Here is a 23,783-nt window from a genome sequence, read left to right on the forward strand (position 1 = left end):
AGTGTTGACCATTTATAAGCAGACATCAGGGTTGTCATGCTATAAAAAGTGGACTTTTCCCAGTTTGTTGAAGAAATGGAAACTACTGTCAATTGTTGTTTTTTTATTGTTTACTTTGTAGATAGTCTACTAATAAAACTCATTTCCTTAGCATTAATGTTTTCGCATAAATACTGGATAATAGAGATGAGTGAATTTATCCAAGTGGAATTAAATTCCCCTTGAGATTTACAAAAAATTCACATTCTCAACAATACAAATGTTTTGCTATTTGCTCTGCATGAATCGTGCAAAATAGCAGCCAGCTGGAGGATGAGGGCTGGCAAAAGGTTCTAAGAAAAAATAAATACTCATCTCACCAGTCACCTCTTTTTTCGCTTTCTCTCATCAAATGCATTGTCTTTGGCTTGCTTTACTCTAGGCCAAGGCTTCTGGCACCTAGCAGGTCCCTGATGACATTGCACGTTAGGCGCGGCACACGTCGTGACGTCACAACATGCATCCCTTGATGACTAGGCCTTGGCCAACACATGTCGTAGTGTCGTGCAGGGACTACAGAGCCCTGCTGAGATCATGAAGCCCCGACCCAGCAAGTAGAGGAGAACACGCATGATGGGGTAATGCAAAAAGAAGAAGAAGTGGTGTTGGGACAGATAAGTGATGAGTATTACATTTTTCTTCTTACATTGTATGTTTATTACGCTTTGGAGTCTGGATTAATACAATAAGGAACATTCTTATAACTTCGAATTTCAAATCGAATTTCCTTGATGAATGTGAGAGATTTGCTGAATTTGAATCTCGGTAGATTTGATCATCTCTACAAGATATCATATTATATGTGGCCATTGTTGGTAATTTCATACCTGAAAACCAAGTGCCCAGAATCATGGATGGTTCCTGGACCAGCAGTTATTTTACAGCATTACGATTTAATAAGAATGACCGCCGTTTGGCAGAACATAAATAAAATGCTCACTGCTATTTCTTCCTCAACCCATACAAATGCATGCTCAGGTGAGCGTGCATGTGTCCTGAATAGGGATCAAAAAGTAAGACACCTATACAACATACAGTTGTCACTAAACTTACCAATAAGCAAAGGATAAAGGCCCCCAAATACACTATATGAAAGTTGTCCAAACCTGACGATTTTGGCAGGACAGAGCCACCAACTGATGTGTAATGGTGCCTCCCTTTTCCCTTCTGTTAGATGAAGTTAGGGAAAAGAGGGATCGTGCAGCTGGGCTTTCTCATCTGTCTCAGCTAAAAACAGGCCAAGACGAACGCTGATGTGTATGAGGGATCTGGGAAAGAGAGCTATCTGCTGAACGAGTGGTCTGCTATCTCATTTGTATGGCCAACTTAAGGCATGTTGAAATCCAACTATCTAATCCCACTTTTTCCTGACATCTGGGGGAGTTGAGAGGCCTCATACAATAGGCCAAATGTTTTTTTGGAAATTGGTGCGTTCAGCCAACATTAATCTAATGTATATGCTCAGCTTTAGACTATGCTTTTTTAGTGACTTCACTTTCACTGCTTATCTGTACTAGGTTTCATTCTAGTGTTTCTGGATAGAGTTGGTGCGAAGTGATTGGTGGGACTCGATTCATCGGCCACATCAGTAATCTGTGGCTATTGGACAGGAGATCTGAGAACCACCTCCTACTTCTTGGCATCCGCGGATCGTCTTTTAATTTGCCAACAAGGCACGACATTATCATTGCAATGTGACATACATGTGACGTTGGGCCAGGCTGCCATCAAGTAACAGGAGGTTCTCAAGGCTCCTGTTCAGCAGCCACAAATTACTGACGTGGCCAATGGACCGGGTCCTGTGAATCGATTTGCACCAACACTACTTCTGGTCTAACTTTACAATTGTACATGAGACAGTAGGACATTTTCCTGCTTACCTGATCAAGGCAGTTGGTGCGCAGGAACCGTAATGCCTGTTGAATGCTCTGTGGTATCGGCTGCCCAGATCTCAGCACATGAACCATCAGGGGTACACCAAAAACATTCTTATCCTTGTAATCGGGGCCCTTCATTCTCTTCATAAACTTTGGTACAGACCTGAAATTGAGATTGATCAAACACTCACATAAGAAAGTTGCCTACATAACAATGACCGAGAATATATTTAGCTGGATACTACTATGATGCACCTACCACGTCCACCCGTGTTTGTTTGACATGGAATATTTTTCCATTATGGCGGTCAGCCGTAGTAAGGAGAACTTTTGTAGTAGATTGAGCTGGCTAACAGACTGGTTACTAATTTGAAGTGATGCCAAAGAGCCGCTCAACTGGTGAGAGACCTGGAAACTGTGCCACCTCAAGTGTCTAGAGGAAACAAAACATAGCAAAATTGTCAATAAAAAAGTACAATAAAGAATAAGTTACATTACACAGCCCAACATAAAAAAAAAAAAAACATTTTTTCTTGTTGTCTTGGTTTTTAGGCATCTTCCTGGGGTTATTTGGGGCACTGATACAGAAAATTGCATTGGATAGACCACGTCAACTCTAGTTTCTTAGATATGGTTGAATTTATAAAATTTTAGTCTGTTCTTTAAATGATCTCTGCTGCAGAATCAGGATGTCATAACAAGTTTCTTATTTCTTATAGCCTATTATAAAACTGAAGGCAGGGATTTTTGATGGTCCACAGATCAAACGACTTAGAAATGACCCACATTTCACAGCATCAATGAATGAAATCAAAATCATGTGCCTGGTCTTCATTTGTTCTTGTTGTGAAAAATGTTCTTGGCAACAAGAAGGCAGACAGCTACACACAATTAGTAGAGGGTATGCTCTTTCATTTCAACAAGCTTGGCTGTAACATGAGTGTTAAAGTCCATTATCTGCACAGTCACTAAGATCGCTTTCCAGAGAACCTTGGTGACTTAAAGGGAACCTGTGAGGTCAGACAACACCATTAACCTGCAGATATAGGGTTAACCTGCAGGTTAACAGTGTTATGAACGTGCTCGCCTGCTGAACTGAAAGTGCAGCTCTCAGGAGAAAATTAACTTTATTTCTCCTGGAAGCCGCCGGCTTTCAGTGATTCAGGCATGCCCGAAGCAATCACAGTCACCGCTCATCGCACTGTTGTGACTGTAAGCACACCCTGGAATGACTGCACTGATGTACTGCAGAACCGGCTGTCAGTCAGTGTCGGGGCGTGCTTACAGCCGCTGGTCTCAGTGCTTTGAGCGGTGACTGTAGCCTCACCAGCACGCTTGCATGACTGAAAGTCGGCAGCTCCCAGGAGGAGGAGTGAAATTCATTTTCTCCCGGGTGCTGCACTTTCAGTACAGTGGACGGGCACCTTCATAACGGTATTAATAAACAGAAGAATCCTATATCTGCAAGTTAATAGCATTATATATTCTGATAGGCTCCCTTTGAGCAAAGAGCAAGGTGAAAGATTTCACGAAGACATAAAACAAATGGAAACCAGATACCATGGATGATGGGATGCACATATAATGGCAAACTACTGATCCCCCCTCTCGGAAGTCTTCTCTTGGAAAAGGAGCTTCTTTTGTGTTGAATGGCTTCAACTTTTGTATCATAGATCTGCACTTTTAGTATAAAATAGGTCGATTTTCATGTAGTATAATTTTCTTTTCATTTCTAATATGTTTCCTTTATGCTTAAAGGGGTATTCCAAGATGCTATCCCAATATGTAGTAGGTGTAATAATAATAATATTAGCAAATAGCTCCAATTAGAAATGTAATATAGTATTTTGATTCGCTATCTCTCTTACCTCATGTGCAGACATCGCAGGACCTTAGGTATCCATGGTGTGACTTTATCAGTGGACGTAACCATGGATACCCAAGGTCCTGCAATGCCTGCACATGAGGAAAGAGATAGCAAATCAGAAAAAATATACTACATTTCTAATAGGAGATATTTGCTAATATTACTATTATTACACCTACTACATATTGGGATAGGATCTTGGAGATGGGAATACCCCTTTAATGTTAAAATCATGATATTTTTTTATGGGCAAGCAGAGTGAAGAGTGGTATATGGTATATATTCTGTATCTCAAAAACTAGAGCTGATATGGAAAAACTGGTGCCAGTTTTGGAATCAGCAGCAAATACACTCAGAATCCTGGCAAACATTTGAGGAACTAAATGAGTATTTGCCAGTGTTATATATCAAGGACAAGGTCTGATGAGCCATCTTAAAGGGAAGCTATTATCAGAAAATAACCTATTGTTTAAATTGGATTTTCGTGTTAAATGTATATTTTTTATAAACTTTTATTTTCATATTACAATCTTTATAAAGAAAAAAAAAATTTTGCAATTTTCACACGGGCCACTGGGGCATTTTTATATTCTAATGTCCTTGTGTCAGTAAATAAGAAATGTACGTTATCTACAATGAACAAACCCGTTACCCGACCCTATCTTTTATTTATGTATCTAATGGGTCTGTGCAAAGGTTATTGTGAAAGGAGGGGGAACAGGGTTAGGTGTGGCATCACCTATTGTAATAGGTGGATCTCATGTTATCAGCTGTGAGCAGAGGTGTTTACCTGTGATTGTAATCCTGCCTCTGATGATAAGGAGCCTGCTGTAAACTCGTCCTGAAAGGACAAGAAGTCTAATAAAGACCCAGTGGCCAGTGTGAAAATTGAAAGATTGCATTTTTTTTATACATACAGTACAGACCAAAAGTTTGGACACACCTTCTCATTTAAAGATTTTTCTGTATTTTCATGACTATGAAAATTGTACATTCACACTGAAGGCATCAAAACTATGAATTAACACATGTGGAATTATATACTTAACAAAAAAGTGTGAAACAACTGAAAATATGTCTTATATTCTAGGTTCTTCAAAGTAGCCACCTTTTGCTTTGATGACTGCTTTGCACACTCTTGGCATTCTCTTGATGAGCTTCAAGAGGTAGTCACTGGAAATGGTCTTCCAACAATCTTGAAGGAGTTCCCAGAGATGCTTAGCACTTGTTGGCCCTTTTGCCTTCACTCTGCGGTCCAGCTCACCCCAAACCATCTCGATTGGGTTCAGGCCTGGTGACTGTGGAAGCCAGGTCATCTGGTGTAGCACCCCATCACTCTCCTACTTGGTCAAATAGCCCTTACACAGCCTGGAGGTGTGTTTGGGGTCATTGTCCTGTTGAAAAATAAATGATGGTCCAACTAAACGCAAACCGGATGGAATAGCAAGCCACTGCAAGATGCTGTGGTAGCCATGCTGGTTCAGTATGCCTTCAATTTTGAATAAATCGCCAACAGTGTCACCAGCAAAGCACCCCCACACCATCACACCTCCTCCTCCATGCTTCACGGTGGGAACCAGGCATGTAGAGTCCATCCGTTCACCTTTTCTGCGTTGCACAAAGACACGGTGGTTGGAACCAAAGATCTCAAATTTGGACTCATCAGACCAAAGCACAGATTTCCACTGGTCTAATGTCCATTCCTTGTGTTCTTTAGCAAAACAAGTCTCTTCTGCTTGTTACCTGTCCTTAGCAGTGGTTTCCTAGCAGCTATTTTACCATGAATGCCTGCTGCACAAAGTCTCCTCTTAACAGTTGTTGTAGAGATGTGTCTGCTGCTAGAACTCTGTGTGGCATTGACCTGGTCTCTAATCTGAGCTGCTGTTAACTTGCGATTTCTGAGGCTGGTGACTCGGATAAACTTATCCTCAGAAGCAGAGGTGACTCTTGGTCTTCCTTTCCTGGGGCGGTCCTCATGTGAGCCAGTTTCTTTGTAGCGTTTGATGGTTTTTGCAACTGCACTTGGGGACACTTTCAAAGTTTTCCCAATTTTTCGCACTGACTGACCTTCATTTCTTAAAATAATGATGGCCACTCGTTTTTCTTTACTTGGCTGCTTTTTCCTTGCCATAATACAAATTCTAACAGTCTATTCAGTAGGACTATCAGCTGTGTATCCACCAGACTTCTGCACAACACAACTGATGGTCCCAACCCCATTTATAAGGCAATAATCCCACTTATTAAACCTGACAGGGCACACTGTGAAGTGAAAACCATTTCTGGTGACTACCTCTTGAAGCTCATCAAGAGAATGGCAAGAGTGTGCAAAGCAGTCATCAAAGCAAAAGGTGGCTACTTTGAAGAACCTAGAATATAAGACATATGTGTTAATTCATAGTTTTGATGCCTTCAGTGTGAACGTACAATTTTCATAGTCATGAAAATACAGAAAAATCTTTAAATGAGAAGGTGTGTCCAAACTTTTGGTCTGTACTGTATATAATAAACATGGTGATATAAAAAAAATATTGTTAACACATTTTTTAAAATTCATGTAGCACAAAAACCTAATTTATATAATAGGTAATTTTCTCATGATGACACATACCCTTTAATGTAGAACATTTAATAGTCCGCTAGAGTTGGCATATTAAAGTGCAAAAGCCTAAAGGGTTACTAGAATCAAAACATCAAAAATCTTATCCACAGAATAGGTGATGGATGTCTGATTGCTGGAAATCTCACCATTGGCACCATGAAAACCATGGAGTTTGGTATGTGTATCAGTCTCAATGACTTTGAACAGAGCTCCATTCACAGAAAGGTCATAAGAACATCTGTAGATAGCTGATAAGTTTTTATTCTGTTAATATCCCTTTAAATTTAAGGAACTATGCTTCATAGAGATGTCTCTGTTTTCTTTTAAATATTCTGTGGGCTAAAGTGCATTTAAACAGGCTGATTATTGGGAACAAATTCTCTAAAGATGCCTGTTTCCAGATAGTCATGCAGTGTAAAAAGGAGGCCAATCACCCAAAGAACAAACAAAATGCTCAATCGTCAGGTGAAATAATTGTGAAGCTCACTTAAAAATCATTGCTTTTGGCAGCACATTGAGACGTGTAAACAGGACAAGGCTTGACAAAGAACCATGTATGCCTGAAACATGTTGCCTGGGAGTGCAGCAGCTATTTCTTTTCCGCCTTTTTAATTTTTGTGCTGTTGTGTTCAACCATTTTTGTGCCTTTTATACTACTGGATTAATAAAGCAATTCTTTTAAGAAGATGTGAGTGCTGGATATCGTATGGACATGTGCTGCCAAGAACAATGACAGTCCATGCGTATAGAAAGTCATATTAATGAAGGAAGTGTAATTGGTTTGTCTAATTATTCAATTAAACAACAGCAGATCAGATTCTATGCACTGAACCAAATGTATTGGGCCAACTATTGCTCATGTTGGGGGGTAAGTGGCTTACTTCAGCATAGGGGCCCACCTGGGGATTCATCTGTTCTCCTGTGGGCCAGTCCAAGCCTGAGCATAAAGTATAGTGGGTGCAGCAGTTGCGATCACACTTGATTCATGAAGCAGGCCAAAAAGGTCTATCTGTTTCATAAAACGAGTTACATGTCATAACTGGGGAACCCTATTACTAATTATGCATTGGCACACATGAGCAGAGTTAGCTCTCAAAAAGTTTGAGGGGAAAGATTTATCTTTTATTTTTATAAGTTAAAGAGATATAAATTTGAAGAAAATTGTGGACGTCAAGCAGAAGAACTTACCTATTTGTTCTTGTAAGAGATGCTCCCACTCCTGAGTCTCTTCTTTCCCTTGTTCCTGTGGCATCAGACTCATTAAGGGATGTTGCGTCTCTTTCCATATCACTTGGCGTTGTCCTTCCATCAGAGATAGAATTTCCTTCAAAGTCTAACCCTGCTGGATTTGGTGTAAGAAATGCTGGGTTGGGAGTTTGAAACAATGATAAATTGTCATCTTGTAGATCTGGCATTACATCTTTTGACCAATGGTCTACAGACTGTTGCAGTCCATTGATATGTTGTAATACATCATCTAGATGAGGGAAAAGATCATCTTTTTCCAAGTCCATGAGATCTCCAGTGCTGGCATACAAGTGGGATCCGGGAACATTGTCATATACACTAAGCCTGCTGCCTCTTGGGCATCTTGAAGATAAAGGCCTTGGTTCTTTGACACACAGTCCCTTCTGCCCAGTAAGGGATACGCTTGCACCTCGCCAGTTCACACCACTACGATTATCAGTAGGTGAAAGGCTTTCAATAGATATTGCTTTTGGAAAGGTTCCAGGTTTGTGGTCCTTTGGAATATGTACAACCAGATCCTCTTGGGAATGAAATTCATTTTTATGATTGTGGCTAGGTTTACCCCGTAGCCCAGTCATTGTGAAGAGGTCAATGTCCTCTAGGTACATGCCAGCACGTTTGTTTGATTCAGAAATCTCCCCATCCTTTAGACTTGAAGGGTTTTCATTAATTGTCCTCATTTCAGTTTTTGAGGCCACATTTCCAGTTACCCTAAGGTCCATAGTTGGGTCACCTACTGGTCCATTGCCTATCTGAACACAGCTCATTGACTTTACAGTTTCAGGCTCCAGTTGCAGAATCGGTTCACTAATTATTAAACCTCCAGTTTTAGGTGGTCCTTTCAGTTTCCCATGAGCTCCTTTTCCACGAAGCGTACCCATGCATTTTAGTAGTGTTTTTGCTTTCGTATGTGAAGATTTATCAGTCTTTACATTTAATTTGCTATCCAAGATATCCCTTGACCAATATGGAGGTAAAAAGTTAACTGAGTTGGAATCTGGCACGCACATGGTGTCATTACCCTCGAACGTTTCACTGGAAGCACATCTGCAATCGCTCCCTCCACTACTTCCACTGTGAATAGAACATATTTCAGGCTCACTGAGATCTGTCAGCACACTTTCGCTACTTGTCGTATTTTTCATGTCCCCGGATGACCCAAGTCGTTCTGATCTCCCAAGCAGTGTATCAATGTCATCCACCCGAGACCATCGACGACTGAATCTTTGGAATGTCCATTTGTCACTGATTGCGCAAAGATCTTCTTCATCTGAATCTTCACTCTATAAAACAATACAGATGATGTTACATCTTTATATTAATGTCCAGCTTATTATATTGTATATATGTTTTTAGGGAGACTGAGGGGTAAAGTTTCTCCTTGTGGAGAGTGACATGTCAGCGTAAGGAGACTTACTGGCCTCTAAGAATTTAAATAAGTAAATGGCGATAAGTTGCCCTAGAATTTCTGTCCTCTTTCTCTATGAAGAGATTATTTGCTTTTGTTTTTAGGATTAAGTTACAAAAGTTAGTTCTCATTCCACTATATGTGGTTTTAAAGGGAATCTAGCAGGAGATCCATGCTGCCTGATGCCAATCTGAGAAAAACATACTTTAAAAGCCGCCTTGGAGTGACAGGTCTTTCCCTGCGTGCGTGTATAGGGACAGACCTGTTAGTCACTGGCAGTGGATGGGGTGAAGTGACTGGTCTCCTGTGCAGCCTAGTCTCATATTGTTTTTAAAGTAGGATTTTCTCTGAAAAGCTGCAGCATATCAGAGTCAAAACATACCTGGCCGAAATCATGCAGCCAGTGTCTGATACATGCTACCTGATCCACTGGCAGCATGTATCAGCTGTCAAGTTTCCATTATCTTATAATTACTTAATAAAAAAGATCTGGACCTACTAATTATAAATTTTCAGGATTTTCATGAAAGTCTGCAGTCACTCTATATGATTGCAGACTTGTGGACCCTCACAACGCACGCAGCTCACACTGCAAGGATTCTCCAGTGCCGGCGGCGAGACTGAGCAGACATGTGACCACAAGTATGCAATATGCCAATTAGACGTACAAATGAATCGAGCGAGGCCGCATACGTCTAGTTGGAATGTGGCCAGGAGTATGCATATCAACGGCACCTGAGAGCCTTCACAACGCACGCTGTGCAGGATGTGAGGATTCACAGGCTTTCCTGATATACCTGGACAAACCCTTTAAACGTGTTGTCCACCTTTTTTACTTAAATGCATGTTTTTCAATTGAATCTCATAAAAAATGTTGCAACGTTTGGCTTTTACAAACTCTTTGTTTCCGTGCACATTCAACTTTGATGTGATCTGTGACCTTAAAGGGGTTGTCTGGTCTAAAATGAAAAATATGCAGTCACTCTGTGTGAGTGCAGACTTATGAATACCCTGCTGCGAGGATTCACCGGTATCTGAGCCAAGAAAGGCGGTGATGTATGCGATATGCCAGAGCCAGACTAGTAGGCGCGGCCTCGTTCCATACACTTGTATTGAGCGAGGTCGCACCCACTGGACGGCCACATAACTAGACGGGACGCGGCATCGCTCAATACAAATGTATGGAGCGAGGCTGCACCCACTAGATGGTTTCTGCCCGGGAGTATGCATAGCGCATACATCACCGCCATTCCCAGCTCAGAAACCGCTGAGTGTTTGCAGAGCACTGTGTCTGCGCTGGGGGGATTCATAAGTCTGCAGTCACACAGAGTGACTGCAGACTTTTCATTTTAGACCGAACAACCCCTTTAAAGCAGCTTAGATCAGGTCAGAGAAAGACAGGTAAAAGAGTTACAAACTTCCCAACAGACTGTCAGAGTGAGCTTACTGATAGATCCTCAGTTAGCTCATTCAGCAGCCAGCAATTAACAGAGCAAAACCAAGACAGTAGAAGGCAAACAGTACAACATTTCTGTTGAAAAAAATAGCAAAAAAAAAAGATTTTCAGCTAAATATAGACACATTTTAGTAAGAAAGTAAAAGTGTCTCCAAAAAGGCGGATAAAGAAGTATCATTAAGACTTTAGTTCAAGGCCTCAGAGAACAGAAGACCTCCAAATCCTAATGTATGAAAACATCACTCAGCATGGGGTTTCTTTTCAATAGCCAGTGACCACAGTTAACTGATTTGCTGCCGTTGATAGGACCACCGTTGTTTGTCTATATATCCCCTACGTTTAATACAAGCCCTTTGAAGTTACAAATTAGGTATTTACCTGACACTATTAAATCTTGAAGTAGAAGGAAGCAGTAGAAAAATCGGAAAAAAAGGGCTACATGTAGTGAGTATATAGATGGATATTACACATATGGAAAAATAATGATTGCCTAGGATATAACAAATATAGAAGCAATATGGAAAATGTGGCGGATTTTTCCCTATTCCCTGGGCATTGGTAGCCAGCCTAGCCTGGGATATGTGGATCTGATATTGGATCCACTATCAGATCTTGGCGGTCTGTCTGATAGACAAGGAAGGACACAGATAATTCACCAGTGGTTGTGACTCCGGCTATGCTAATTATGTTCTCTTCATAAACACCATTGTTGGCATATAGCAACACTTCTGTATTCAGCAGCCCATGCAACAGGATGTGGTAAGAGGCAAAATCACAAACAGTAACGTCCTGCAGTAATAACCAAAGTAAAAAATGTTATTTAACCATTCTGCTGAAAAATTGCATCTGTTTTTGGATGGGAAAAAATGCTTCTTTCTGTACTTTTATCCCCATGTACTGAAAATTCAAATGTTGGGTAAAAGCGCTGGATATTGCTTGTTAACATTTCAACACCTGTAGAGACCACCAAATAAAGTGAATATTGGACCCACCTGGAATGAGCCCCCTCTCTCCAGTGGCCCCACAGCAGCCACATTGGCTTCCCCTATGGTAATCTTTCTCATAGATGATCAACATAGTGTCAAGTATATAAAACATGTACAATATATAGCTTTTCATACTTATACTTTATGTCCCCAAAACTTAGGAAATTATCACCTGAATAGGCTAAGTTCACATGTCCAGTAATCATCCATTAGAACAGATCCAGCAGCAATCAGTTAACAAAAAAAAGTTATTCAGACAGAACTTTTTTGTCTGCATGAACAAAGTGATTTCAACTAAATGCGTTTTTTTCACATTGAAGTCTAAGGAAAATGGATCCGTTAATTAGCCGTTTTTTTCTTATTTGAAAAGGATCCCTTTTTTGCTTACTGGATCAGTTTCAATAGACGATTACTTTCCACCTCCAGTAAGGAAAAAAAAGGATCCTTTTCAAATAAGAGAAAAACGGACGGCTAATTAATGGATCCGTTTTCCATAGACTTCAATATAAAAAAAAAAAAAATCCAGTTGAAATCATTTTTTTAGGGGAACAAAAAAGTTGTATCTGCACAACTTTTTTGTCAACGGGTTGCTGCTGGATCTGTTCTAACTGATGATTACTGGACATGTGAGCATAGCCTTACAGTATAGGTGATGACCTGACCTCTAGGACCCCCACTGATCCCTAGAAATGCCCCATTGAAACAAAGCGGTGGCCTTCTCACATGTGTCACTGCTCCATTCATTGTTTATGGGAGAATGAATGGAGCGGCTGCCACATACAGGGCCCCTTTTTGAGATCAATAAGCAAGTTATCACCTATGCTGTTGATAGGTGATGATAACCAACCCTGTTGGGAATAACTTTAGTTAACACAAGTTGATATTTGTTAAATATTTTATATATTCTTATAGTTAAATCACCTTAAATCAATGGTTTTCCAAGCTGTAAAAAATTATATCACCCAGCAAGACTTGATAGCTGGAAGCTGGTAGGGCACGCTGAGAGTTTTGGTTTCACCGGTGGGCAGGTACGGTTTGGAGACCATGACTTTAAATGCCACTTGCATGTTGTGCAAGAATATGTACAATTTTCCACCACCCACCATCATTTTCAATACATCAGACCCTAATAATACAACACTTAATCTAATGCTATTATTAGAGCCTAATGTATAAAAAAGTAAAGCTGGTAGATTGTATACAGATTGCTCCATTATTATATTAAAATCAATTGTTAAATATCCAGCGACTGGTACTTACTACCTATGTGCATGCGATAGGACGACAGCCTGCGCTTGTAGGAGCCAAGAGAGGCCAGCAGAGTATGAACATAGAGGAGATTGCTCTTACCTTCTTCCTTTGGAGGCTGACATCGAGTTTCATGGATGCACACTTGTTCAACGTGTTGAGTCGTCTGGAAGCAGAGACATATCCTTGAATTATTATATGAGTGACGGAAGACAAAGATTTCTTGCGTTTGCCAACTTTCCGCTCCTTCCAAGCCTGGCCTCCCATCTTCTCTGCAGTTTTTTTTTTACAAAAAATGTAAATGCTTAAAGGATAAATCCAAGTTCCTTTAGCACAACTTGGCTGCAACTATTGCTGACATTTAGCCTAGAATCCTCAGCAAATGTTGATCTAGTAACAGATCGGCTGGAGCTCCTCCAACTTATCATGAGTGTACTGTGTCTTCTGGCCTAACCTATAAATGCAGTCAGGGCTGGGGGCTCGGCTTGGTCAGGGGTCCGATTACAGTGGTCACCAGTCTTCTGGCCCACCCAGGCACATGTCCTCCTTTCAGGTCAGGTGTGTACATTATCAACATGCAAACGCGTAGATCACATTCAGTAATTAGATCCCAATTTTCTGCAAAACCACCTGCGTTTGGCTAAGCCTGTCAGCTTTTCTTCCCCTCTTTGCATATTTATACGTAGTTATCTGCAGCTATTGAGCCTATTCATTTACATGTTCACACCAGATTGCTGCTGCATGCAAACCATTGCGGTGGATTAAGATTTCATTTACTGGGGATGCTTGTGGATTTAGCCTTAAATCTCTTCTAATGCATAACATTTATTTTTTTTTTATTATCTGTATTGTAATGACATTTGTATTTAATATATAATTGGTTTTATTTTGCAGAATAAATTAACCTTACTTACTAATGCCATGCTCATGAACAGAGAAGGAAAAGATTAGTGATCAGCAAATTTCTAGAATTTATCAAATTACATATCTCATTATAGAATATATTTAGACCTTTGTACACAATAAATGCATATACAGGAGGCTGCATGGAGTCACACAGAGCACTTTATGTGCTGCCATAGAGCACATTGTATGCCACTGCAATTATAAAATTACTCTCCTTTAGGAAAAAAATGTTTTTAGAGATGAGCTCTGTAAGATTGTAGCCAATAAACCATTTTTGTATCTTGTACAGTCTGTAAAAATGGAGGATTGTTTTTCCAGTGTCCGTAAAAAAAAAAAAATATTGATGTTGCCGGAGAAGTGCTTTGGAGTTTTGTAGGTTATCATCAGAGTGAATATCCATTATTTCATGGCTGATTCATGAGTGCTCAATAATTTAGGCTCGATTCATATTTATGTAGGAGGCGTACATCGCAGATCTGCAAAAAAATACTGAACAAACTGATAAAAACTCAAAGACCCCACTATTGTAAAATTGTTAATGGGTCCATCAGGCACTGCTGTTGTCCATCATATGAAGGATCTGCTACATGATTAGCGCAGATGTGATAGGAGTATTATTAAAGGCTCTTATACACATCAGATGAACCCAATGATTTTGAGGGGACCAGCCAACCACCTGATGTGTATTGAGGCATCCTGACTCTCCGTGGAACAAACAATGGAATTACAATGGCCAATTCTTTTGTTTTCCGAAACAATAAGAGCTCCTGTGTATGGAGAAGTCAGGAGAGATAGCTATTTGGCCCATAGTTATTTCATGTATATGACTGTAAAGGAGTCCCTTGGCTACGCCCAATGTCCCTGACTATAAATACAATAATGAGCAACTATGACAAACCTAAAGATAGGTGCAATAATTTATAGGTTATCCAGGATTAGAAAAACATGGCTGTCTTCTTCCAAAAACAGCCCCATCCCTGTCTATAGAAAATGTCTTCTATTGCGGCTCAGCTCTATTGAAGTCAATGGCACAGAGCTGTAATAAAACACATAACCTGTACATAGGTGAGGCGCTATTTTTTGGAGGAAGAGAGACACATTTAATCCTACACAATCTAATTAGGCTTTTTTTTTTGGCTACCATAGATGCACTGCTCACTGTCAGAAACAAAGCCACATTATACATGGCTAGCAGGGGTGTACATAGAAATCATGGGACCCCATAGCAGAAACCCCTTTTCCCACACACACACAAATTTTTTTGTGGGGTCACAGCGCATAGGCATAAAAACACATGGGTGTATCTCCCAACTTGTAAAAACAGAGAGAGGGACATGTATTGCAGCACTTACAAAGTAATTTTGCCCCTATTGAAGCCCCTTTGTGTTCTCACCCACTATGATAACATTTTCATGACCCCCCATAAAGTATGTCAATAAAAATGCACCCCAATCACAGTATGATAACCTCACAGTGAATTCACAAGCACATTATGAAGCTCCCACAGTGCCCCCAACACAATGATTTACCCACAGTTCCCCCACATAATTATGAGGACCCTAGAGTCCCACAAAACATTATGATTTCTCCCACAACATCACAACACAGTATGATGGTCCCCACAACACAGTGTGATGGCTGCCACAGTCCCAAAACACAGTATGATTGCCCCCACTTACCCACAACACAATATAATTGCCTTACACTGCCCTCCACACAGTATAATGGCCCCACACAGCCCTGAATACAGTATAATAGCCTCCACAAAACATATTGGCCCCCCTCAGCCCTCCACACAGTATTATGGCCCTCCACATAGTATAATGATTCCCACAGAGCTCGCCATACAGTATAATGGTTTCCACACAGTATAATCACCTCCACACAGTACAATGGCTTCCACAAAATATAATGGCATCCACACAGTATAATGGTTTCCATTGCTGTGGAGTGGTGGAGTCGGTGTCCATTTTGATGAAGTCGGAGTCAGAGTCGGTATAAAATGGACCAACTCAGAAAATATATTATAAATTGGTACAGTAGTTCAATTCAAGATGTGCTGAATATTTTTTGATAAAAATTTGGTAAAGTTATGAAGTGTCCTATAAATGTCTGTTCTATTCCTGATCTAAGAATTTAAGCTTTTAGTGGAGATGAATCTGTGCTGCACTTTATGTACACGCTCAGTAGTGATGCTCCTCCTCCAGTGCTTCGGAGTCGGAAGTCAGGGAAATTGAAGAGTCGGAAGATTGGCTTACCGACTCCACAGCCCTGGTTTACAGTTATGGAGTCAGCAGAGTGTGGGTAACATGTATGCATTATGTGCCTCAGCACTTGGCGATTCAGCTCTTTAAGTTTATGTGATCTCTACTTCGTGGTTCGAGTCGTTCCTTCTACTTTTCAATGATACCACGTACAGGTGATTATAGAATATGTAGAAGGAAAGAAATGTCATTGTGGGATTTTACACATCTGTGACCATGGGACCTGAATTCAATGAGTAGAAGGTGCACCACTACTTTTGTCTGTATAGCGTATGTCCTCTATGTGATACAGCTCTATAAGCAGGGTGTATTAAGTAATAACAGGAAAGATATGAAAGAGGAGATGAAAGTTTATATCACATTACTTTCCCCTAAGCCTCATTAATCCCATAAAGGGACCTCAATTCTTCTAAATGTGGCCTTATCCACCAGATTTACCTCATAAAGATAAGCTAATGGCTCACACATACAATACAAGTTTTATCACAGTTTCACTGGAACTGTATCAGTAATGTGCTTTACCATTGTAACACAATTCAAAAAAATGTCTGTTTTCTTCAATTGTGCCACCTGTATAAGCATAGAAATATATTCTAGTTATTATGTGGTAAATGGGGTTATAGGACAAAATGTAAAAGGATCCACTTGCTGGAGCTGGCCGCTCACTTCCTTTTGATGTCTGATACATCCGAAGGCAGGAAGAGTGAATCCAGCATTGAATGGGCACAGGGCTCGCATGACATAACAATGTGACATGAGCCCTGGGAGAGCAAATGCCAACATCACTGGAACGATGCCGGAAATGGAGGGGAGTATAAGTGTTGTTATTTTACAGGCAAACATGCTGATTTAGAAGGGGTTGTCAGAGTAGTGGACAACCCCTTTAAGTACCAAGATAGTCAAACCATTATTTCTAACATTCAAAGATTCCATAATAACAGGGTATGTTCTCCAGGACTGGTGCAAAGTAAATTTGGTGCCAATATTTAAAAACAAGGCAAAATCTCTTGCTTGGAAATTATAGGCTGGTAAGTTTTACCTCTTCCTGTTTTACCTTTACCGTGGACAAACTCTTTGAGGGTTTTCTATGAGATGAAATCCCGGAATATCTCAATAAAAATAACCTCACAACCCAGCATCAACATGGGTTTATGAGGGATCGGTCCTGTCAAGCTAATCTGATTAGTTTATATGAGGAGGTAAGTTCCAGTCTAGACCAGGGTAACACCATGGATGTTGTCTATATGGACTTTTCAAAGGTGTTTGATATGGTGCCACACAAACGTTTGGTATATAAAATGAGAGAAATGGGAAATGGATCAGTATTGGGCCCTCTTCTTTTTTTTTACATATTTATTAAATAACTTGTATAGGGCATACAAACTAGAATCTAAAATTTGGCAGATGATCCTAAATTTTTCAAGGTAAACAACACAGAGGATGATAATTTAATATTTCAGAGGGATTTATGTAAGCAGGAGGCTTGGGTTGAGAAATGGCAATTGAAGTTTAATGTAGATAAATGTAAGGTTATGCACTTGGGCAGAGGAAATGAATTGCATAATAACGTACTAAATGGTAAAATATTGGTAAAAAAGCCACTGAAAAAGACTTGGGAGTATGAGTGGACGGCAAACTCAAATTTAGTGACCAGTGCTAGGCAGCTGCTGCCAAGGCATATAAAATAATGGGATGCATTAAAAGAAGCATAAATGTTCACGGCAAGAACATAATTTTGCCTCTATACAAGTTGCTAGCCACACTTAGAAAACTGAGTAGAATTTTGGGCTCCAGTGTATAAGAAGGACATAGCTGAACTAGAGTGAGTGCAGAGATGAGCAACCAAGGTTATTAAGGGAATGGCCTACAACGGTGAGAATGGGCATTCTCTCAGTCTAGAGGAAAGAAGGGTTAATATGATGATGATTCTTTACTGTAAGAGTAGTGAGACTATGGAACTCTCTGCTACATTATGATGTAATGGTTGATTCACTACAAAAGTGCAAAAAGGGCCTGGATGCCTTTCTTGAAAAATATAATATTACAGGTTATGGGTAGAGGTGAGCGAACCCGAAATGTAAAGTTCGGGATTTGTACAGGACACCTAGTGTCCGGTGCTGAACTCCGAACACAGACTTCTCCCAAACGTCTGCTGTACTGTTTAGGTTTGAATGCCGAATAAAGTTTGTTGAAAGGCTGCAGTGCAGCCAATCAACAAGTTTTAAGGTTGTGGGCACTTCCGGAGCAATCACAGCCATGCCAAGCATTGGCATAGCTGTGATTGGCCGGCGCATCACGTGACCCGGCCTGTATAAACGACAGATCACAGCTTGCGCCGCCATTGTATTCTCAGCCTGGTGCAGAATGCCCCAACAGCCTGGTGCACATTGCCCTAACAGCCTGGTGCACATTGCCCTAACAGCCTGGTGCACATTACCCTAACAGCCTGGTGCACATTACCCTGGCAGCTTGGTGAAGAGTGCCTCAACAGCCTGGTGCAGAGTGCCCTAACAGCCTGGTACACAGTGCCTTAATAACCTGGTGTTGAGGGCCATAATGGCCTGCTGCAGAATGCAATAACACCTGGTGCAGAGTGCTTTAACAGCCTTGTGTAGAGTGTCCTAACAGTCTTGTGCAGAGTGCCCTAACCGCCTGGTGTACAGTGCCCTAAGAGTGTAATAATCTGCTGGGCACTTTCTCTTCTCTACAGTGTACTTGTTTGGGGTGCAAAAAACGAGGAGAGCATCAAATAGGGGACATGGCGTGGTACTTGTGGTGGTGGGGTAGCTGCGGCAGGGAGAGAACGTGGTCGTTCTGTGCCTGCTACGCGTCTAAATGAAACGCCTTCCTCTGGTGAACGCAGGCGGCAGGAATTTCTGTGTAATTTCGTAAACCTGAGTAGCGCTGGATGAATGGTGAGGCGAGAACATGTTGAGGTGGTTTTTAAATTGGATGGCTGAGAGTGCCTCCGGTCCAGCATTGTCTTCCACCTGGTTCACGGCTGAAAATGCGCAGTTGGCACCTTCGGACCATGGGCATCTGTCTTCCACCTCACCTCCTTGCAAATCAGTCAAGCAGTTTGAGCCCAAAGTCATGCAGTAGTCACTTCTGCTTTTTGATGACTCCACTGGCTGTGGTTCCATGGGCCATCCACCTGGCCCTGCCCCACAAGTGGAAGAGATTGAGTGCACTTATTGCCAAACCACTTGTTCAGTTTGAGAATGAGTACATGAGAGGGCTAGTGCACACGGTCAGCGGACCACCGCAGCACATCTCTTATGATGATGACGAAATACAGGTGGCAACTGCTGCATCTTTCTGCAGTGTGCAGACCGGCAAGGAGGGCAGGGGTGAGGAGTGGGTGGAAGATGATGTGAGGGATGATGATATCCTAGATCCCACATGGAGTGAAGGCCATCCATGTGATGTGCGCAGTTCGGAGGAAGAGGAGATGGTCATGCTGCCGCAGCTGCACAGCAGAAGAGGGGGCAGGGTGCAAAAGCCCAGTCGCTGGCCAGTACTTCAGCTGCTAGTGCCCACCGCGCTGACGAACTGAGCAGACCAAAGCCAGCTCAAAGGTGCTCCATGGTAATTCTTCAGGCAATGTACTGATGACAAGAGATGGGTGGTTTGCATGCTGTGTCGTCAGAGCCTGAAGCGAGGCATAAATGTTCTGAACCCGAGCTCCACCTGCATGACAAAGGCATCTGAATTCAAATCACGAACTTCAGTAGGCACATGAAAAACCAGGAAAGATCTGAGGCTCCTCCTGCTCCCTTTTCTGCTGTGGTTTCGGCCACTTCCTCCGGCTCCCAATCAACAAGTCCACCTGGCTCATCGCAAAGAGAGGATGTGACAGCACCACCACCACCAGCAGTGTCACCGATCATCTCCACACCGTTCCATGGATGCATTCAGCTGTCTATCCCCCAAATACTGGAGAGAAAGAGAACATACCCCCCCTTACCCATCCAAGATCCCTGGTCGTGAATGCCTGCATTTAAAAATTCCTGGCCTTTAAAATGCTGTCTTTTCGGCTGGTAGAGATAGACAGCTTTAAAAAAATGTTGGTGGTGGCTGTACCACAGTACGTGCTTCTCAGCCACCACTACTTTTCCAGGCGAGCCATCTCTGCCCTGCATAAACATGTTGCAGACAAAATCAGGTGTGCACTGCGCAACTTCGTCAGTGGCAAGGTCCACATAACCACCGATACATGGACCAGTAACCACAGGCAGGGATGTTATATCTCCTTAACAGCCCACTGGATAAATGTAGTGACGGCTAGGCCTGAGGCGGAAGACGTTCTGGCGCATGTTCTACTGCCACCGAGGAGCACTTGATGTTTCTCTATCCATGTTGCCTCCTCCTACTTAGCTTCCTCCACCGCCTCCTCACCTGGTCAGCATAACACTAGCACCACCAACTTCGGGACAGCCAGGAGGAAACAACAGCAGGCTGTTCTGAAACTCATCTGTTTGGGGGAAAAATCCCACACCATGCATGAGCTGTGGATGGGGATCAAACAACAGACTGATGAGTAGTTGGTGTCGCTGAACCTCAGGCATGGCCTGATGGTGTTCGATAAGGGGCGAAATCTCGCAGCAGCTCTGGGTCTAGCTAATTAGACACACATCCCTTGCCTGGCGCATGTGCTGAATTTGGTGGTGCAGCGCTTCCTTAAAAATTTCTCTGATATGTCAAAGCTGCTGCTGAAAGTGTGGGCCGTCTGTAAGCGCTTTCAGCGTTATCACCCTGCTGCTTGTCTGTCTGCGCTGCAGCGTCACTTAGAATTCCACCTTACAAATGCTGGTGAGACTATGCAAGCAGCAGCAGGCAATAGTGGAGTGTCAGCGGCAGCACGCACGGGTGAGTCGCTCTGTTGAACAACACCACTTCACGAGTCAACAAGAGGGCCTCCATGCGGGACGTGTGTGCCATGTTGCGTTGCTTGAGTACTCCACCAACATGGACAGCACTGATGATGCCATCACCAGTGTTACTATCCCACTTTTATGCCAGCTTGAAAAAACGCTTCAGGCGATGATGGATGAGGTGGTGGCACAGGAGGAAGAGGAGGAGGAACAACGAGCATTCACACCATTATCAGGCCAGTCGTCCACACATGGCTCGGAGGGTGGGTTCATGTATCAACAGCGGCCAGGTACACAACTGTCCATCCAGGGGACAGTTTTGGAGGAGGAGGAACCGTGTTCACAGCAGGGTGGCACTCATAACAGCTCATGGGCATCACTGGAGCATGGCTGGGGGGATACAGAGGACCCAGACGATACACCTCCCACCAAGGACAGCTTTTTGCTGCCTCTTGGGAGCCTGGAACACATGAGCCAATACATGCTACTGTACCTGCTCAACGACCGCCGAGTTGCCCTGATTGTTACCAGTGCTGATTACTGGGGGGCCACCCTGCTGGATCCCTGCTACAAGGACAACATACCATCCTTACTTCTGTCACTGGAGCAAGGTCGGAAAATGTGGGAATACAAGTGCCCGCTGATAGACACACTACTCACCTGACAGCGGGGGCTCAGTGAAAGAACAAGGCAGAGGAGCAGGAGGAAGTCGCCAATGCAGCTGAGGCACTGGCACCACCTCGGAAGGGAGGGATAGCATGGCTGAAATGTGGAAAACTTTCCTCAGCACACCACAACATCTGGCACCACCATCTAATGAGGTCCGTATTAGCAGGAGGCAGCGTTTTAACAATATGGTGGACAAGTACGTGTCCACACGTCTCCACGGGTTGAATGATTCGTCTCCCCATTTACAGCATCTTCTGGGTTTCCAAGTTGGACACATGGCCTGAGCTTGCCCTTTACGCCTTGGAGGTGCTGGTCTGCCCTGGGAAAGTCTACTGTCAAAACATGTGTTTAGCATAGCAGGGGGTGTGATCACAGATAGGCCTGTTCACAGCCAAGGTGACAAAGCTCACATTCGTTAAAATGAACCAGGAGTGGATCCCACAAGACTTGTCCATATCTTTGGCTGACTAGAGAAATATATCAGCCGCATGCAGCCAATGTTGTACTCCACCGCAGTTTGTTCATTCTATTTGACATTCCCAATGTTTTGGAGCCTCCCAAAATTAAAACAAAATTAAAACAAAAAACAAATAAAAACCAAAAAACAGTGTTGGCTACCTCCTCTTCCGCCTCTTCCACCTACACCGCTACGTCCAACTCCACCTCCTCCGCAACCTTCTCCTCCACTTGGACCTCTGCCTTCTGGCTCAAGATTGTTATTTTTTATTTTTTTAATTCCATGTTATTTTAAGTCATTTTCATAAAAAAACAAAACAAAAGCACAAAAACTGTCACGGGTGTTTCAGATGTGACAGACAGTCACTCTGGAGCCGGCTGCAGAAGGTCACTGCACTTGGCATTGCAGATGCCTTCTTGATCCTCTCATCTCTTTGGTATTGTATCTTTCTTCCTTTAGGAACCAGCAGCTACCTCCACCTTCTGCTGCTGATTGACACACCCTTGCTTGGTAGTTAAAAACTCTGAGTTTCTCCAGAGAGGCGCCGGTGATAGTTCTATGTACCTCTGTGTTGGCTTGGAGCACTAGCTGTTGGCTAGTTTCTTCTCTGGTGGCCTTGGAGGACAGTTGGCGTTATCTCTCTGGTGTCTGCTCAAGCTAAGTGTATCCCCTTTGTTTGTCTATCTTGTTGTCTTTAGTTTGTAGTGGGGCTTAACTAGTGCTCACCCTGTCCTCTCCCTATCTAGGGCCAAGCTCTAGGAACATTCAGGGCTTAAGTTTTTTTGGATGTGTTTTTTTTTCTTTCTCCCTTGGTTCATGGATCCCGTTGCAATGCTGGCAGAGTAGCTGCACAAGCTGTCTCTGGAGGTGACTGTCCTTCGCTCTAAGATTCAGCAGCAACAGCAGTGGCTGCAGTCTCCTAATGTTGGGGTCTTTGCGGGTAGGCCGGTCCAGCTTGAACTTAAAATTGCCCTCCCGTAAAGGTTTTCAGGAGGTAGGAACAAGTTTTTTGTGTTCAAGGAAGCTTGCAAATTATATTTTACTCCTCCAAAGATGAGGTGCAGTGAGTGGGGATTGTGGTCTCACTGTTGCAAGGAGATCCTCAATCCTTGGCTTTCTCTTTGCCACAGTGTTCAGTTTTTCTCCAGTCAGTGGAGGTTTTTTTGGGGGCTCTATCCCTTATCTATGATGATTCTGACCGTATCTCCTTGGCTGAGTCCAGGCTGCGTCGCCTTCAGCAGGGGAATCGGTCAGTGGAGACGTATAGCTCCGAATTCCGCAGGTGGGCAACTGATACCAAATGGAATGACCCAGCTCTGAGAAGCCAATTTTGCCAGGGCCTTACTGAAAGGTTGAAAGATGCCTTGGCAATGTATGAAACCCCAGAGTCCTTGGAGGCTGCCATGTCATTGGCAATTCGCGTTGATAGACGCCTTCGGGATAGGTGGGTGAGACCACCTTCTCCGGAACCCTCTTTTCGGGGTAATGCCCCTTTGCCAAGGGAGCGGTCTGGGGGTGAACCAGTACTGGTGGAGGTGGAAGAACCCATGCAGTTAGGGGGTGCCTCTGCATTGTACGTTTCCCCTGAGATCCGCAAAAAGAAAGGCGTTTTTTTTTTTGTGGAAAAAAGGGACATTTTATTGGGGCCTGTCCCTCGATTCCTAAGCAAAATAAAACTCGATTAACCCTTAGTAGTCTGGAGTTGGATAATCTAGGGGTGTGGTTTTCATCAACTTGCAGTTCTCGGTTTGTCCTGACAGCAGAGGTGGTGCTAGACAGCAGGACTGAGAAAATTTCTGTGTTTGTAGACAGTGGAGCTGGAAACAGCATGGTTGATGCTGAGTTTGTGAGAACTCATGGGCTTGTTTGCTGTACTTTAGCT

At 42.7% G+C, this 23,783-nt stretch overlaps 1 protein-coding gene across 8 annotated transcripts in view; it reads right to left on the bottom strand.

The window, feature by feature from the left end:
* STARD13 (StAR related lipid transfer domain containing 13) overlaps positions 1 to 23,783 on the bottom strand; it is a 536,983-nt gene that overhangs the window by 23,940 nt on the left and 489,260 nt on the right. For all 8 annotated transcript variants that reach the window (XM_073662518.1, XM_073662520.1, XM_073662519.1 and 5 more), the window contains 4 exons: positions 12,834 to 12,897; positions 7,574 to 8,916; positions 2,176 to 2,349; positions 1,920 to 2,079 (listed from right to left, as the gene is read on the bottom strand). In XM_073662518.1, the coding sequence (XP_073518619.1) occupies positions 1,920 to 2,079; positions 2,176 to 2,349; positions 7,574 to 8,916; positions 12,834 to 12,897 (1,741 nt within the window). The remainder of the gene's footprint in view (positions 1 to 1,919; positions 2,080 to 2,175; positions 2,350 to 7,573; positions 8,917 to 12,833; positions 12,898 to 23,783) is intronic.

The sequence above is a fragment of the Phyllobates terribilis genome, unplaced genomic scaffold (genome assembly GCF_046119375.1).
Source record: "Phyllobates terribilis strain yellow unplaced genomic scaffold, ASM4611937v1 Scaffold_2__4_contigs__length_985480577, whole genome shotgun sequence".
In the NCBI taxonomy this organism is placed as follows: Eukaryota; Metazoa; Chordata; class Amphibia; order Anura; family Dendrobatidae; genus Phyllobates; species Phyllobates terribilis.